Source organism: Danio aesculapii, chromosome 17 (genome assembly GCF_903798145.1).
Source record: "Danio aesculapii chromosome 17, fDanAes4.1, whole genome shotgun sequence".
In the NCBI taxonomy this organism is placed as follows: Eukaryota; Metazoa; Chordata; class Actinopteri; order Cypriniformes; family Danionidae; genus Danio; species Danio aesculapii.
In genome coordinates, this window is record NC_079451.1 from 7,616,857 (window position 1) to 7,632,292 (window position 15,436).

Below are 15,436 nucleotides of genomic sequence, written 5' to 3' on the forward strand. Positions count from 1 at the left end.
TTTCTTCTCCTCAGCTCTGGGTTAATGAGAGGTTGCCCATTGCTATGTCAGATGATCATGGTAACAATCTTCAGACTGTCCAACTTTTGCTTAAAAAGAATCAAGTGAGTTTTTTCCCACTTGCCCCCACAGATATTCATTACCGTTCTTGATCATGTCTCCTTTTATATACCCCATCCACCACTTTCATAAACACTGTACATGTCCTGTGTAGTCTCTACAAAAGGAGATTGATGGTCATCAACCACGCATTGATGAAGTGTTAGAACGTGGTAAGCGAATGGCAGCAGCAGCAGAGGGCAGTCCAGAGGAGGAACGCATGTCTGAGGAGATGAAGAAGCTTCAGGAAGTGTGGGCACAGCTGCAAGAAGAGATGACCAAACGAAGAGAAAGGCTCTATGGCTCTAATGAGGCCCAACAGTATTACAATGATGCAGATGAGGCTGAGGCCTGGATAGGTGAACAAGAACTCTACATGATTGCTGATGAGATGGCAAAGGTAAGACTGTGAAGACTGGCAAAAGTGTGCAGTGTCTTAAAATGCCCTTGTTTTAACAGTGTTTCTTTAAACATCATATTTGAAAATGTGTGATGCAGAGTATGAACTTCACAGTGAGGATAAATTCACACAGATAAAAGAGATTGCAGACTCTTTCAAACCATTGAAAAGTGCATGCTGAAACAAGTTTATAGTGTAGCCTATAGGCTATGACCATTAGCCAACAATTAGCCTAAATAAAATGTGTCAGTGACAAAAACCTGCACTGATTTGCAAACACAAAAGTAACATTTCAGCACACATCAAAACCTGGTTGAACCTAGGATCCAGTAGGAATAATGTGGTTTTCGTCTAGGCTGTGGTACAGCTCTATACCCTCACCAGGGTGCTCGAGGGTTCATGCCCAACCAGTCCACATGTGTTTTGTGGACTTGGAGAAGGCATTCAACTGTGGTCAAATGTGCTCTGTTAAGGGCTGTCTTGCCCCTGTATGAACAGTGCAGGAGTTTGGTTCGCATTGCCGGCAATAAGTCAGACTTGTTTCCAGTGCACGTGGACTCCGGCTGACTACTGGACAGAATTTAAAAGCGCAGCCTTGGGCTGGAGGGGGTCCGGTTCAGGGACCACAGGTTTTCATCTCTGTTATTTGCAGACAATTTTGTTTTGTTGGCTTCATCAAACATGGACCTTCGGCATGAACTGGGGTGGTTTGCTGCTGAGTGTGACGTGGCTGGGATGAGAATCAGCACCTCCAAGTCCGAGGCCATGGTGCTCCATCGGAAAAAGGGGGTTTGCCATCACCAGGTTGGAGGAAAGTCCTTTCCCCAGGTGAAGGAGTTCAAGTATCTTGGGGTTTTGTTCACGAGTGAGGGAAGGATGGAACGTGATATTGACAGGCAGACTGGTGCAGCGGCAGCAGTAATGTGGTCGATGTACCGGTCCATTGTGGTAAAGAAGGAGCTGAGCTGAAAGGCAAAGCTCTAAATTAACTGGTAAACCTACGTTCCTACTCTCACCTATGGTCATGAGTTTTGGGTCATGACCGAAAGGACAAGATCTCTGATACATGCGGCCGAAATTAGTTTCCTTCGCAGGGTGGCAGGGCGCACCCTTATAGAAAGAGTGAGGAGCTCTGTCACCTGGGAGGAGCTCGGAGTAGAGCTGCTGTTCCTCCACATTGGGAGAAGTCAGCAGAGGTGGCTCGGGCATCTGTTTTGGATGCCTCCTGGACGCCCACCTAGTGAGGTAATCCAGGCATGTCCCACTGAGATGAGGCCTCGGGGAGGAGAGGTTCTCTCCTAAGACTACTGGCCCCATGACCTGGCCCCAGAAAAAGCGGAGGAAAATGAATGAATAAATGAAATTTGTTGAGACTGTAAAATTAATAGAAATTGGAACAGCGTATTTCTTTAAAAGTAGGCAATCAGCAAACCTGGTCTTCACTATCATTACAAATGCAAACAAGTATCAGAAGTAATGCTACCTAGTAATGATCTCATGCATAATTATGTAACTAAATCTCATTCATAGTATTTGGTAATTGGATTTAACCAGCTCTCTCACGAATAAATGCAGAGAAACATTAAGAAAATGCATACTATCCATTGCTGGGAGCCAGTCACCACCTTTTACCTTATATCTTGTGACACTGCTTCAACTTTCCTTTTTTAAGCCAATAGAATGAAATTGCTCAGAAATATAAAAAAATAGTTTTGTGTTCAATTTTGCTATAAAAACACAAAATGATAAATAAAATGATAATATCTTTAGCAATTAATCTATTTCTATTGCAGGATGAACAAAGTGCTATGATTATGCTGAAGCGGCACCTGGTTCTTAAGCAGACAGTGGATGACTATGCATACTCCATCCAGCAGTTGGCAGACCGTGCCCAGAAGATGCTGGCTGAAGAGCACCCAGATGGGTATATTAGGCTGATTGTCAGAAAACAAACCAATATACATGCAATATATACACACTAAATAATGCATATTAGAACAAGCTAAACTGAGATCCCATTGCAGAAATAAATCTCTCTTTTATCATTTTTAAAGTGAGGCTATCATTCGAAGACAAGGACAAGTTGATAAGCAGTATGCTGGGTTGAAGGAGCTGGCCGAAGACCGCAAAAAGAAGCTGGACCACACATATCATCATTTCCTGCTGAGCCGTGAAGTGGAGGACCTAGAGCAGTGGATTGCAGAGCGAGATGTAGTGGCTTCATCACAAGAAATGGGCCAAGACCTTGATCATGTGACGGTAAAGCAGAACCCACCTTGACACCTTAGCATGTTCACTACCTATCATGTCTGAATGTCTGAATACTTTGCACATTCAGTTTACTGTATTGTTGAAGCTGTACTTTTCAATATTATAGATCCTGCGAGATAAGTTCAGGGAGTTTGCACGGGAGACAGGGACAGTGGGTCAAGAACGTGTAGATACTGTGAACCGGATCATAGATGAACTAATTGAAGGAGGCCACAGTGAGTCAGCGACATTGGCAGAGTGGAAGGACGGAGTAAATGAGAGTTGGGCAGATTTGTTGGAGCTCATTGACACTCGTGCCCAGCTCCTCACATCCTCTTATGACCTCCTTAAGTAAGTACAGAAGAACTAAACTGTTTAAATGGAGTGCAGTGTTCTTATCAGATTATATTATTCCTACTGAACTACTTATCTTACACTAAAGATATAATATACTAACAACATTGTAAGTATTTGACAAAGTATTCACCTGGGTATGGCGTTGTATGAAGTAGAGAATTAGAAAATAAAATATTTTTTACAATCATCTGTGAATTTTGTTAGGTATTTTTATGATGGAAAAGAGCTGGTTGGTCACATTGAGGAAAAGAAGAATGAACTTCCTGATGACTTGGGAGAAGACTTCAGCAAAGCAGAATCATTCCACCGAATGCATGCTGCATTTGAGAGGGATATCAGCTCCTTGGGCAAACAGGCAAGGGCACATCAAAAAAAATGGTTGTCATTCACATCCAATTACTGTACCTTGAACATATTTATAGGTTTGCGTAGAAAATCCCAAAATGCTAGGCCTTAAAATGTTAAGGAGTTTTTTTTCTCTTCATGCAGGTAAAACAATTCCAGGAGACAGCGGCTAGATTGCATGCCCAGTATGCAGGAGATCAGGCTACTGCCATTCAAGCATCTGAAAAAGAGGTTGTGGAGGCCTGGAAGGGTCTGTTGGATGCTTGCGCTGGTAGGAGGAAGCAGCTGGAGGAGACAGCAGACAAATTCCGCTTTTTCACCATGGTGAGAGACCTAATGGCCTGGATGGAAAGCATCCTTCAACAGATAGAGACACAGGAAAAACCACGGTAAGAAAATGAGTAAAATCACTGTGGTCATAAAATTAGATATCCATTTTTCTCTGTAATAAAGTTTATCTCTTGTTGTCCACTGAAGAGATGTCTCCTCAGTGGAGCTTCTGATGAAGTATCATCAAGGGATACGTGCTGAAATTGAGACCCGTGGGCCAAAGTTTAATCAGTGTGTGCAACTTGGACAGGCTCTCCTGGAACGCAAGCACAAAGACTCTGCAGAGGTATCCATGCCTGGAAAGTAACAAGCATAGCAGTTTGCCAGTGTCCAGAATGCTTTCATTTACACTTCTTGTCCTCACAGATTAAAGAGAAGCTGATGCAACTGGTAGAGAAGAGGAAAGAGATGATGCTCAAATGGGATGATCGATGGGACTGGCTCAGACTTTGTAAGTCAACACGCACACTAACTATAACACTTTTGTTTACTACAGCTACTCATAAATATATCTCCTCCCAGTACTGGAGGTATGTCAGTTTGCTCGAGATGCTTCTGTGGCAGAGGCATGGTTGATTGCCCAGGAGCCATATGTGGCCAGCAAGGACGTGGGTCAAACAGTCGATGAGGTTGAAAAACTGCTCAAAAGGCATGAAGCATTTGAAAAATCTACTGCAACATGGGAAGAGCGTTTCTCAGCACTGGAACGTCTTACAACAGTATGTTTTGTTTGTTTTTAACTATATCACATCCTATATTCAACTCATACTGTATCATTACACCGTGTTATAAGAACACACAAAGCGGCAAGATTCCAACGATAAGCAATTTGACTATGCACCAGACGCGACATGACAGAAACATTTAAATTCCTGCCATTGAGAAGTGCAGATTAATGTACTGCACTTTCAATATGGACAGATTTATAATATAATTAATAAAAATTAAATGTCTTTAACATTATTAAAAGTTTATGATGAGTGACTAATGTTGTTACAGTTCTAACATTCATGTTTATATTTTATGTTGTGATTGTGTTTTCAAAATCTGCTACCAGTTCTAGTTTGTCAATAAATGTCTTAAATGGTGTTAAATAATATTCAAACTCATACTGGTAACATTTAACAATGAATAACGCCCACAATTAGCACCTGAGGTGATCATTGTTATAGTAGTTTATGCTGTTGTTTCAGCCGTGACGTTAGAAATAGAAACCATTTCTAAAATAGAAAATTTGTGTCGCCATTGCGGATGGTTATGACAAAAATTCACTTTTTACATGAAAAAGATACCTTTTATCATATGTCGCAGCCTCTCATCACATCACAGTTAGGACACGGTGCTAGTACTAAATACATTATTGATACATCATATCCAGTTAATTATTTGCAATACTAACAGGCACCATTTACATTTACTTTAAAGAATGCAAAACACATTCTAAACTATTTATATTCTGTTGTAGTTGGAGTTGTTGGAAATTCGGAAACAACAACAAGAAATACAACAGTACAGACAAGAGGCAGAGAAAGAAAGCAGGTAAATATAAGATTTAGGAGACTATCCTGTGGAACACTAGACCTCCATATTCCATATTAAACCTTAAATTTTGACCTCCAGGAGAGAAGACACAGGTTTTGCAGAGGAGTCTTCACAACTTTACCCTACAGAAGAACAGTCTCTGGTAAGTTTAGTACAACATTTTTGTGAGAATCATCCATCATCTTTCTTTTCACAAAATGAACATTTGACTATGATCAAATATACAATGTGACAGTAAATTTGACACATTTTAATGTACACGCAACACTCTATAATGTAACTTCTCTCCTTATTGTACTGCAAAATATTTGTACCTTAATACTTGTGTGCTCTTTAGTCTGGTTTAGGAGTAATAGAGCCTAGTTCTGGTGGAGTTGATGGCACAGCAGGGGAATCCACTGTGCCTTTAATCTCTGAGATGCAGGAAAGTGTCTCGCTAGAGCTAGACCCTTCCACATCCATTCAAGTTACCAAAGAGACAGAAAAAGCTGCCTCGCTTCCTACAGAATCTTCACAAGTTCAACCAGTCCTGATGGAGGGAACTCTAGCACGCAAGCATGAGTTGGAGGGACCTAACAAGAAGGCACCCAACAGGTTAATTGTTGTTTTTGTTGGCCAGAAAATAATAATAATAAAACTATTGATGTTTGCTGAAATAAGCATCACAAGGCTGACAATAAAATGTCTTTACTCAGGTCCTGGAACAATCTGTACTGTGTGCTTAAACATGGACACCTCTCGGTCTACAAGGATGCCAAGAGCTTTAGTCACAGTGTTACCTTCCATGGCGAGGAACCCCTGACCCTCACCAATTCTTCATGCGAGATCTTGACCAACTATAAGAAAAAGAAGCAGGTGTTCAAACTCCGGTAAGGGATATCAAATGTATATATTAAATTTAAAATAAATATTTATTTTATTGGTATGATAAGTATTGCAAGATTACATGTTGCCTTGCTTACCAGTTTTATCCTTGTTCCGTTCCTTTGTTTCTTAGACTTGGAGATGGAAGTGAATATCTGTTCCAGTGTAAAGACGAGGTTAGCTATTGACTGCTTCTTCTGAGCTAGTTAACGTAATCTTAAGCCGGTGAACAACTTTAATAATGGCCTATTTATGTTTTGACCACAGGAGGAGCTTCATAACTGGACTCAGGCTATTGAGCAGGCTGCACAAGTTCAAATAGAAGAACCAGTTGCAGGGCCATCAGGAGTGAAGGCACTAAGCCTACCTCCACCTTCCTCCGCAACTCTAGAGGTCCCCTCAACCAAGAAGGACAAGGAGAAGAGGTTTAGTCTGTTTGCTAAGAAGAAATAAACACCTGAACAGAATGTGACACAGGTGAAATAGAACAGATTTATAACACCATTTTTTTACATCACATTAATTTGTAAGAATTTAACTATATGAAATGTAGATTACACTGCTGCCTGTATCTAAGCTGATGAAGTGTTGCTATTGTCCACATGTTTTGCTCTTTATGTTTTTGTTGTATTTTTCCTATACCAGAGTCACATACCACATTCACTCTGTATACAAATAAAAGCACAGGAACCTGATCGATTTAACCAAATATTTGTAAGAAAAGGGTTTCTTTTTGTCTTGATTTTTTAATGTACTGATCTTCTAGGCATGCTTCAGTATTTATTTTGACTTTTAATAATATGAATAGTTTTCCTAATCTGCCTTATTTCTTTAAAATGGTTGCAAAAGTAATACTGTGCTCTTTGCATTGGAACTTATAGAATTTTCATGGAGTTTGACATTGGAGATGTGTTTCTTGTATAAATGGCGCTCTGCTAACAGATGGTGTGGTGGATAGGTGTTAAACACTGTTTACTATTGCATTGACATGCAATATATGCAATAAGCACAGTGGTTAGAATGTTTCTAGACTGTGCTTTTAGCGTGTTGTTAAAGACATTTTCCACTATTCCAGTTAAATTATTAATATTATTATTTCAAAGTCCGCATGAATCAGAAGTTGCTGAGAATTTTATCTCAGTTTGTTGTACTTTCAACTGAAACTGAATGTTGAGTAGGGGGCAGGGCTTTCTTTTGCATTATTCTGTCATAGCATAACGTAAGAGAGGCATGGTTAAGGATATTGATATACAGTTGCTATGGAAACCCTCAGGTTGATATCAACAGAAGGACTCGGAAGCAAATGGTCAGACTTGTGACTGAAAATGATCAAAACAAACATTTTTTTTGTGGATGAACTTGCATGGATTAATTATTCATTTTAAGAATAATGTGAGCTAGCAATACAAACATTTTAAATTTGGATTCCACTTGGACTTTAATAATATTATTTCATATATATTCAAATGTTAACAAATAATTGCAATTATATATTGTGGTACTAATGAAAAGAGATGAGAAAGGCAGACTGTCCTCTTCCAAAACCTCACATATGTTGAATATGACCTTTGCAAAGCATGATCTTATATATTTATTTTAAAATGGTGCTATATTTTAACATAAGAGTTTTGCCCTCTCATAACTCAGGTTGCCCAGGATGGCTGTCACAGGCCTATATCCCTTTCTAAATACCCTAACACTAGGACAGCAAAACCATTATAAGCACTAAATATACCACTTATATCACCATAACAATAATATAAATTTGAAAGAGATGTGCAAATTTTGGATGATGAAGCATAAATCACTCACTCACACTGGAGAAAAGTGTATTATACAAGTATGAATGTAGAAGTAATTGTACCTGTAACAAATAATAATGAGAACAATCATAAAAAATTGTGCATACTTTTATAGACTATTGGCCCATATCGTACTAATTAAAACATTATTTTTGCATTTGCAAATTATCTTTATCTGTCACAAATTTTCAAAAAGTTTTTTATTTAAAACCGCGCATGTAACCTTATTAGAATTTAAGTGCCCTTTTTCCGAATCCTAAAGCTTCATATATCCAGATTATTTATGCCAGTCACTGCAAGCTAAAACAAATATTTTTTTTAAATGAAGAAACATTTTAACAGTAGTTAAATTTAATCTCAAAATTGGGTTTTTGGATGTCAGCACAGGCTTATTAGGTTGGAATATGTTTACATGTTATAAAGTTTAGTCTGGTACTTCATTAAGGTGCCATTTTTGTTGCTTTAACATTCACTTGATCCTGGACCTTCTCATACTGCATTGTACATTCAATGAACTGCATAAGCTTATATCCTCTATTATACTTTTAATTCTGTATGTTCAATGCAAAATCACATAATAGTTTGAAAGCAAGGTATGACTCATTTTGGGAGTATGAAAATCAATAAACTCTCTGTTTGCAGTAACCTTTGATCCTTGTCTGTTTAACTCTTATATTACGCAGTTGGTCGATTTGACCTGTGACAAAAAAGTTGTTAGAATGGTTGGTTATTACATTTTATTTTCTCATTTAAGGTCATGGACAAGCCTGCTAAATTTCATTTATGATTTTTGCCATTAACAATTTCATGGTTTTCTGCAGCTTCACAGACCTAAAAATACATATAAAAATTAGATATATTTTGTTAGTAAGGTTTTCAGCTACTTTATGATGGTATTTACAATTACATATTTATCAGGTGCTTTTTTTTATAGAACTTTGCTGGTGTATGTGTCAAGCATGGTAGTTTTGCTGTCAATCACTATCTTGCTAGCCATAGTCTACAACTTGGAAAAAACTAACAAAATGTTACATTTTAAATAAATGGCAACAACACTACTAATAAAATGTTCACATTTAGTTCAATAGTTACATTAACAGTAAAATGATGTTCCGATAATTTTTGTTGCCATAAATAAGAGTATTTTAAGTATTACAGTAATTGAGTCTGGTTAGTGTTTAGGGTCATAAAAATGCAGCCATAACTCAAACATAACTTGTAAAAATAACCTATATTTTGTTGTTTATTAAAGAGTATTTATCGGTTAGCTGCTCAGAGTGGGTAATGAACATAGCATAGGCCCTCTGTCAGCTTAAGTGGTAAGAATTACTTTTATATAACCGGTGAATAATTCCACTCTGGCTTGATTGGTTTTATTCACTTATTTAATACTTTAAACAGATAGACGAAAACAAGATGATTGGGGACTAGTCATTATTTTAACAAAGTGACTTTGGTAATTTTTGGTAATGGTAGGAAGTATGACAATAACACAGAAGAAAATACTCAGACCCATTGACATTCAAGACCTCAGTGAACAATGTTGGATTCTCAAGTGACAAATTGCACTACAGGAACAGTTAAAATAGACTAAATTCAAGACATTTACGACTTAATATCATGCTGACTGAAAAAATAACTGACTGAAAAAATCCGCGCGCTTGATTACAAGCCTTTGATTGGTTGAACATTTACTTATTGAATCAATCAATAGCTAAAATAACTAGTGAATATAAGAATAGCAAAACTTTAAATATAGTTCGTCTATAATAGAGGAATGTAAATATTTGCTTTAAGTAGCATTGAAATCCGAAAGTTTGTCAAGAAATCTGCGGGATAATGATAAAGCTTCCTAATTAGTGTCATGCACAATAAGAAAATTGGTGATAAATAAGAGTTATTTTTTTCAAAAACGTGCTTTACCTGCTGAGGGTGCCATCGAGCTGCACCGTGAGGTTTCTGGTTGTCCCGACAACCATTTGCCCTGTCGGTTACGTCATTTGAATGAAACCCAGTACACACGAGTCAGCTATTGGTCGTTTACTACCTCCCGCCGGTGGAGACGCGGTAGCTGATTGGCTGTCGAGCATGTCACTCAACATTGGTCTTCATGCTGGTACAGGTTGAAAGCGCGGTGGTGGTAAAGTAACTCAAGCAAGCGCTGAGAGTAACCGGAGAGAACTTGAAGTTTGATAGGGCAGACGGTAGTGTGTCCCTTATATATCCGCAACGTTTCACTTTTGGAAATGCAAATAGTTTAAAAGTTGTTTAAACTGTTACCACGAGGGATGTTTTTTTTAATTGCCAGAATGGAGTTGGTTCGCGTCCCCTGCATTGTTCTACGGTGGACAGTAATGTGGAGTACATGAACCCATAGAAGAATCCAACGCACTTTGATTTTTATTTATTTATTTGGACGCACTTTTATTTGTAAGGAATTTGAACTCTTTTGAGTGTGTGTTAATCATCTCAAAATGGATATTACAGTGTCTGAACTGATGAGTAACTTCATGGATTCGCCGCTTGTGGTTTGGGTAAGTCACAAAGACATGGCACCTGCACAGTGTTTTTGCCGTTGTGTTTGGGCATATTTATTTACTCATTCATTCCTTAATTCGTTCATTTTCATCAAATTGGAAAGACTCTAACGTGCTCTCTGTTGTGCCGTTGTTTGTGAGTAAATTAAAATTCAGCTAAAACTTTGTTGAACCAGGTTATGCTGTTTTGATCTTTATTTTTTGTATATTATATATATTTTAAACAAATATACTAAAATGTCCATTTGCATGCTTTAAAAAGTTAATACAGTTAACAGTTATTCTTAAAATGCAAGTATGTTTTGGTAGTTTTTGTAATTATTTTGCAAATATTATTTACTGTATTGATGATATCGATCTAAATGTTAAACAATTTAAATAAGTATTTTTTAAAACTCATAACAACATATGATTGTTAGTTTATTTATGTGCACACGATTTGCAATCCTACATTCAGAGTTTAATTGGCTTTTGACATGTTTTGGGTGAAACCTGCAAAACTTCCTATGACCCCCTTAACCTGACCCCTGTGTCCTGTTTGGCTGTGGTTTCTCTGGCCACTTGCATTTTCATACTCCTACGTCACCATCTTAACCCATGTTAGACAATCATCCACACCCCCATGTTGTCATGATGTTCCCTGATATTGTTTAACTGATGCAAACAAAACAATCATATGGGAAAGGAAAGATGGCTGTTTTTGGGATTTGGAGGGATAGTTAAACCAGAAATAAACATTTGCTATTAATTAACTTTTTCTTCAGCAAAGTATTATTTATTTTAGCTGACATCACAGAATTTGGTGATTAATTTAATGCAAGTCAATAGCTATCAATCAGTACGTTAAGAGTTAATATAAATAAAGCAACATACAAATAAAATAAATACATTAAGATCCAGACAATCCATTAAGCACTGAAAAAATGTATACAATAATAATTTTTTTTAAGGCAAGTGGTTGCATTACTATATTGTATTGTTTTGTTTAATTTCAGCCCGTATAAATTGTTAGCTAAAATTCAGCAAAAATCTTTTTTTTTTCAGTGAGGTATTAGGAAGTGAAATGATTGTTCTGTACTAACATTGTTTACAGCATTATTAACTTAATCCACACACAGACTTTGCAAACTCTGTATATTGTCAGGAGTCATTGGTATTCATTTTGTTTAGCATGTAATCTGTTGTTTTGACTCTTCAAATGCTGGTAGTCATTGAATTGCAACCATTTCAGCTAAAAGTCTTCTTAAGTCTTTTCGTAATGACAATAGAAATCCCCTACATTCCTAAATGGCCTATTGGCTTGCAAATTAACAGCATATTTTAATTTCTGGGTCTTTAAATACAGATTACTTTATACATTCTAAATTTTTTCTCATTTTGTACATGCAGCTGTTATAGATGTTTCTCTTTATGCATTTGTTGCAGTTAAGTTCTGAAACCGAAAGCATGGTTGATTTACTGTGCAGCTGTGTGTGTATCCTGTCATGAAATTACTACTTTTTTTTCACAGGTTAAAACTTTTGGACCCCTTGGGTCCAGTTCAGAAGACAAGCTCTCCATGTTCATGGATTTAGTGGATGGTGTTTTCCTCCATAAGATAATGACACACATGTAAGTGGCTGTGCTTGTGTGTGACTGTGCATAAATGTTGTTATCTAGCAGCTGTTGTGGGCCTATCTTTTTTTTTTTTTAATTAAAAACCACGTCCTATCCCTTCCTGTCTGCCATCCAACTGTGCAGACACTCAATCTGAATCTTCACGCTCCATCAGTTTTGTTCCTCTTGTATAATTAGTGTTAATAAAGAGTCTGTGACAGATTTGGGCTTGTACTTTTAAAGTCATGTGTAACATCAGATTCAAGCACGCAGTATACATTTTTTTTAGCTGCGTTTGACTGCATTTTTAGACCACGGAAGTTTCGTTAGCTCAAGCTGTAACCTCAACTAAACAGGTGACTAGACAGCACTTTTGTGTGTCTCTAGCTCATGAACAAGGAAATCTCTTCTTTTGAGAGCATTTGCATCATGCAAAACTGTTCATTACACATTTTGACACCCAGAGTTTGAGCAACTCTTCATAAAACTGCTGTTAGAGTTTTCAAACCCACTACACGAGCTTTGGCCTTTAACCTACTTTTACTCAAGCAGACTTGCCGCCTTCTCTGCCTTAATCAGGGGCTTATACACTAGACCTCCTCAGACAAAGGGAATGTTTTCTCTGTTAATGTGTTGGGTGGAGAGAGGGGGGGTTTCTATCTAATGGGAGGATGACACATGTGCTGGATGAGCCGCTCTTAGACAGTCTAGTCGCTGTCCTCGATAGATTATTGTCCCCTGGTGTCATGTTTTCTGCATATCATATCGCTCAGAGGACTGACTGCATCACTTCCATTCATCCAGTTTTCTAAAAGTCAACATGAAAAGACGTTTGCATCTATTTTGATTTCCTAATGTCACATATTCTTGTTGAAGACACCATGAAATCAAAACAGACCCTTTTTATTGGAATATTGCTGTGTTCATCATAAATGTTGTCGTCTGCCACTTGAAATGCTCACTGTCTTTAATGTTGGGTGGATTCACAATTAGCTTTTTTCTGTAATTGCTAGAAAGACACTTTTAAAGTGATTCCATGGTTAACTTCTAATGATGAAAAAAGAGTGTTGGTATGCACCGGTAACCATTGACTTCTGTGACTTCAACGCCAATGGCTACTGGTTTCCAACATTATATATATATATATATATATATATATATATATATATATATATATTTATTTATTTATTTTTTAGTTTTATTTATTTATTTTTTTTGTGTTCAACAGAAGAAATAAGTTAAATCGGTTTAAAGTAGGGCTGCACGATATAGGAAAAATGAGATATTCCAAGTTGCTTTATTAATCCGGGGTCGCCACAGTGGGATGAACCGCCAACTTTTCTAGCATATGTTTTACGCAGCGGATGCCCTTTCAGCTGCAACCCGTCACTGGGATACACCCATACACTCTTGCATTGACACACATACACTATGACCAATTTAGCTTGTTCAATTCACCTGTACCGCATGTCTTTTGGACTCTGGAGGAAACCGGAGCACCCAAGGGAAACTCCACACAGATATGTCAACTGACTCAGCCGGGGCTCGAACCAGCGACCTTCTTACTGTGAGGCGATCGTTCTACCCCCTGCGCCACCGTGACGCCAAAAATGTGATATTACAATATTTTATGTTTCTGGAATGAATGTTGCAATATGAATAGAGTTTCGCGAGATGGTCTGAATGGCTCAAATGGAGGGTTTTCGGAGGAGTCTAACAGTATTCAGGTACAGAAATTGAATAATCACAATGCAAAAAAATGCTTTCACGTTTCTAGTCAATATCTATCTAATATCTAAAATTAGTTGATCTAGTAAAAATACTGTTTTGTTTTCACCTTCAGGAGAAATAAGTCAAAACTAGGAGTTTTTCCTTAAAACAAGCTTTAAAACAAACTAAATGATCTGCCGATGAAGTAATTAAAATAATCTTATTTTCACTTTGAAATATAGATATTTGGACTAGAAACAAGACAAGAATTTTAAGAAAAAACTTTTTTGCATTAATAATATACAAATAATTATATACAATTAATCTTTGTTACACCCCCAAACATGGGTTTTTTTTTTGTGCCCAAATGTTCAAAACCCTCTTGAAATGATCATTCAGAGGCCTTTTAAAAACGTATCCTAATTCTAAACTTTCACTCTATTGTGGTTAAACTTAGCAATGACAAGGAATCAGATGTGTTCTGTAGTCAACTATGATTCAGATTCAACTTTGCAGATCTCGCGAAGTGGCTATTGTGGATGTGCACATTGCGATATTCATGCTAAACGATATATTGTGCAGCCCTAGTTTGAAGTTGACAGAATTATACACTTGAATTCAAAGATGATTCCTTGGATTTACTAAATGTTTTTAAGGGGTTGTAAACAATTTATTTGGACTGAACAAGCTAATTAAGTTGAACATTACTTAATTTAATTTGTTTGTTTAAATTCAACCCAATTAAATTGTTTGCAACTGTTTTGCAGACATCTTTTTTTCAGTGTAGGGCGAATTATCACTTTAGGTAATATAGTACAATCCTGTTTTCACAAATATCAGTGTGAAATTACAAATGTGATATTGATTTTGTAGTTCGACGATCAAGAAGTTATTATTAGATGTTATATTTTAGGCACAATACTGTAGATGTCTTCTTTTTTTCTTTTTGTACCATGACAGTAGTTATAAACAAAGCCGGTCCAGAATTTTTTTTAAGAGTCTTAGTGCAACATTGCTGGTTTTTATTACGTGAATGACTCCCTTTTAACTAAGTGAGCCAATTGTTCATTCCAAAAAAGAGACTTGGGCTGTTTTTCAAAATTCGATCTTCAGCGTTCTTTCATCCTCATGTTCTTGTGTAACGTCATCATCAACTGCCAAAGTTCAGTTCCAAAACTCAAGACCGCAAGAACGAAGGATGCGTGAAAGTTCCCAGATGTGTTCTTAATATCGAGGATGCACCGATGCATACTTAACCACCAAACTCACTCTAGAAGTCCCAGAAGTCATTGCGACTGAACAAAGGAGGTGGGAAGTGCAGCAATTTATTATTAAAGTTCAGAGATATAACTTATTTATCTCACAAGTTTCACTAAATGAGACTATGAAAGTAAACATTATCATGAAAGTTTTTATAAAGGCATAAACGCATTAATGGTGTTTATTTGTTGAAATTCATATTAAAATCCGTTTTATTTGTATTGTGCAATGTATATATGTAAGGTTTTTGTGCATGTTATATATATCCAAAAGGGGGGAAAAAAACTATGAATCATTGTATGAATGCTGAAATGTTTCAATAATTTTCCGTTAAAAATTTGTGA

General features: G+C 37.0%; 2 protein-coding genes across 4 annotated transcripts in view; both read left to right on the forward strand.

Annotated features, from left to right (window-relative positions):
• Positions 1 to 8,634, forward strand: part of sptb (spectrin, beta, erythrocytic) — a 34,356-nt gene extending 25,722 nt beyond the window's left edge. For all 3 annotated transcript variants that reach the window (XM_056476589.1, XM_056476590.1, XM_056476591.1), the window contains 16 exons: positions 15 to 104; positions 215 to 499; positions 2,293 to 2,423; positions 2,554 to 2,758; positions 2,877 to 3,100; positions 3,311 to 3,461; positions 3,596 to 3,840; positions 3,929 to 4,067; positions 4,148 to 4,232; positions 4,304 to 4,500; positions 5,247 to 5,320; positions 5,402 to 5,465; positions 5,661 to 5,917; positions 6,019 to 6,192; positions 6,321 to 6,363; positions 6,455 to 8,634. In XM_056476589.1, the coding sequence (XP_056332564.1) occupies positions 15 to 104; positions 215 to 499; positions 2,293 to 2,423; positions 2,554 to 2,758; positions 2,877 to 3,100; positions 3,311 to 3,461; positions 3,596 to 3,840; positions 3,929 to 4,067; positions 4,148 to 4,232; positions 4,304 to 4,500; positions 5,247 to 5,320; positions 5,402 to 5,465; positions 5,661 to 5,917; positions 6,019 to 6,192; positions 6,321 to 6,363; positions 6,455 to 6,640 (2,550 nt within the window). In that variant the 3' untranslated portion in view covers positions 6,641 to 8,634. The remainder of the gene's footprint in view (positions 1 to 14; positions 105 to 214; positions 500 to 2,292; positions 2,424 to 2,553; positions 2,759 to 2,876; positions 3,101 to 3,310; positions 3,462 to 3,595; positions 3,841 to 3,928; positions 4,068 to 4,147; positions 4,233 to 4,303; positions 4,501 to 5,246; positions 5,321 to 5,401; positions 5,466 to 5,660; positions 5,918 to 6,018; positions 6,193 to 6,320; positions 6,364 to 6,454) is intronic.
• A 1,483-nt stretch (positions 8,635 to 10,117) lies between these two features.
• ccdc88c (coiled-coil domain containing 88C) overlaps positions 10,118 to 15,436 on the forward strand; it is a 106,546-nt gene continuing 101,227 nt past the window's right edge. Inside the window, exons 1-2 of the mRNA XM_056476491.1 lie at positions 10,118 to 10,523; positions 12,037 to 12,137. Coding sequence (XP_056332466.1) covers positions 10,464 to 10,523; positions 12,037 to 12,137 — 161 coding nt within the window. The 5' untranslated portion in view covers positions 10,118 to 10,463. The remainder of the gene's footprint in view (positions 10,524 to 12,036; positions 12,138 to 15,436) is intronic.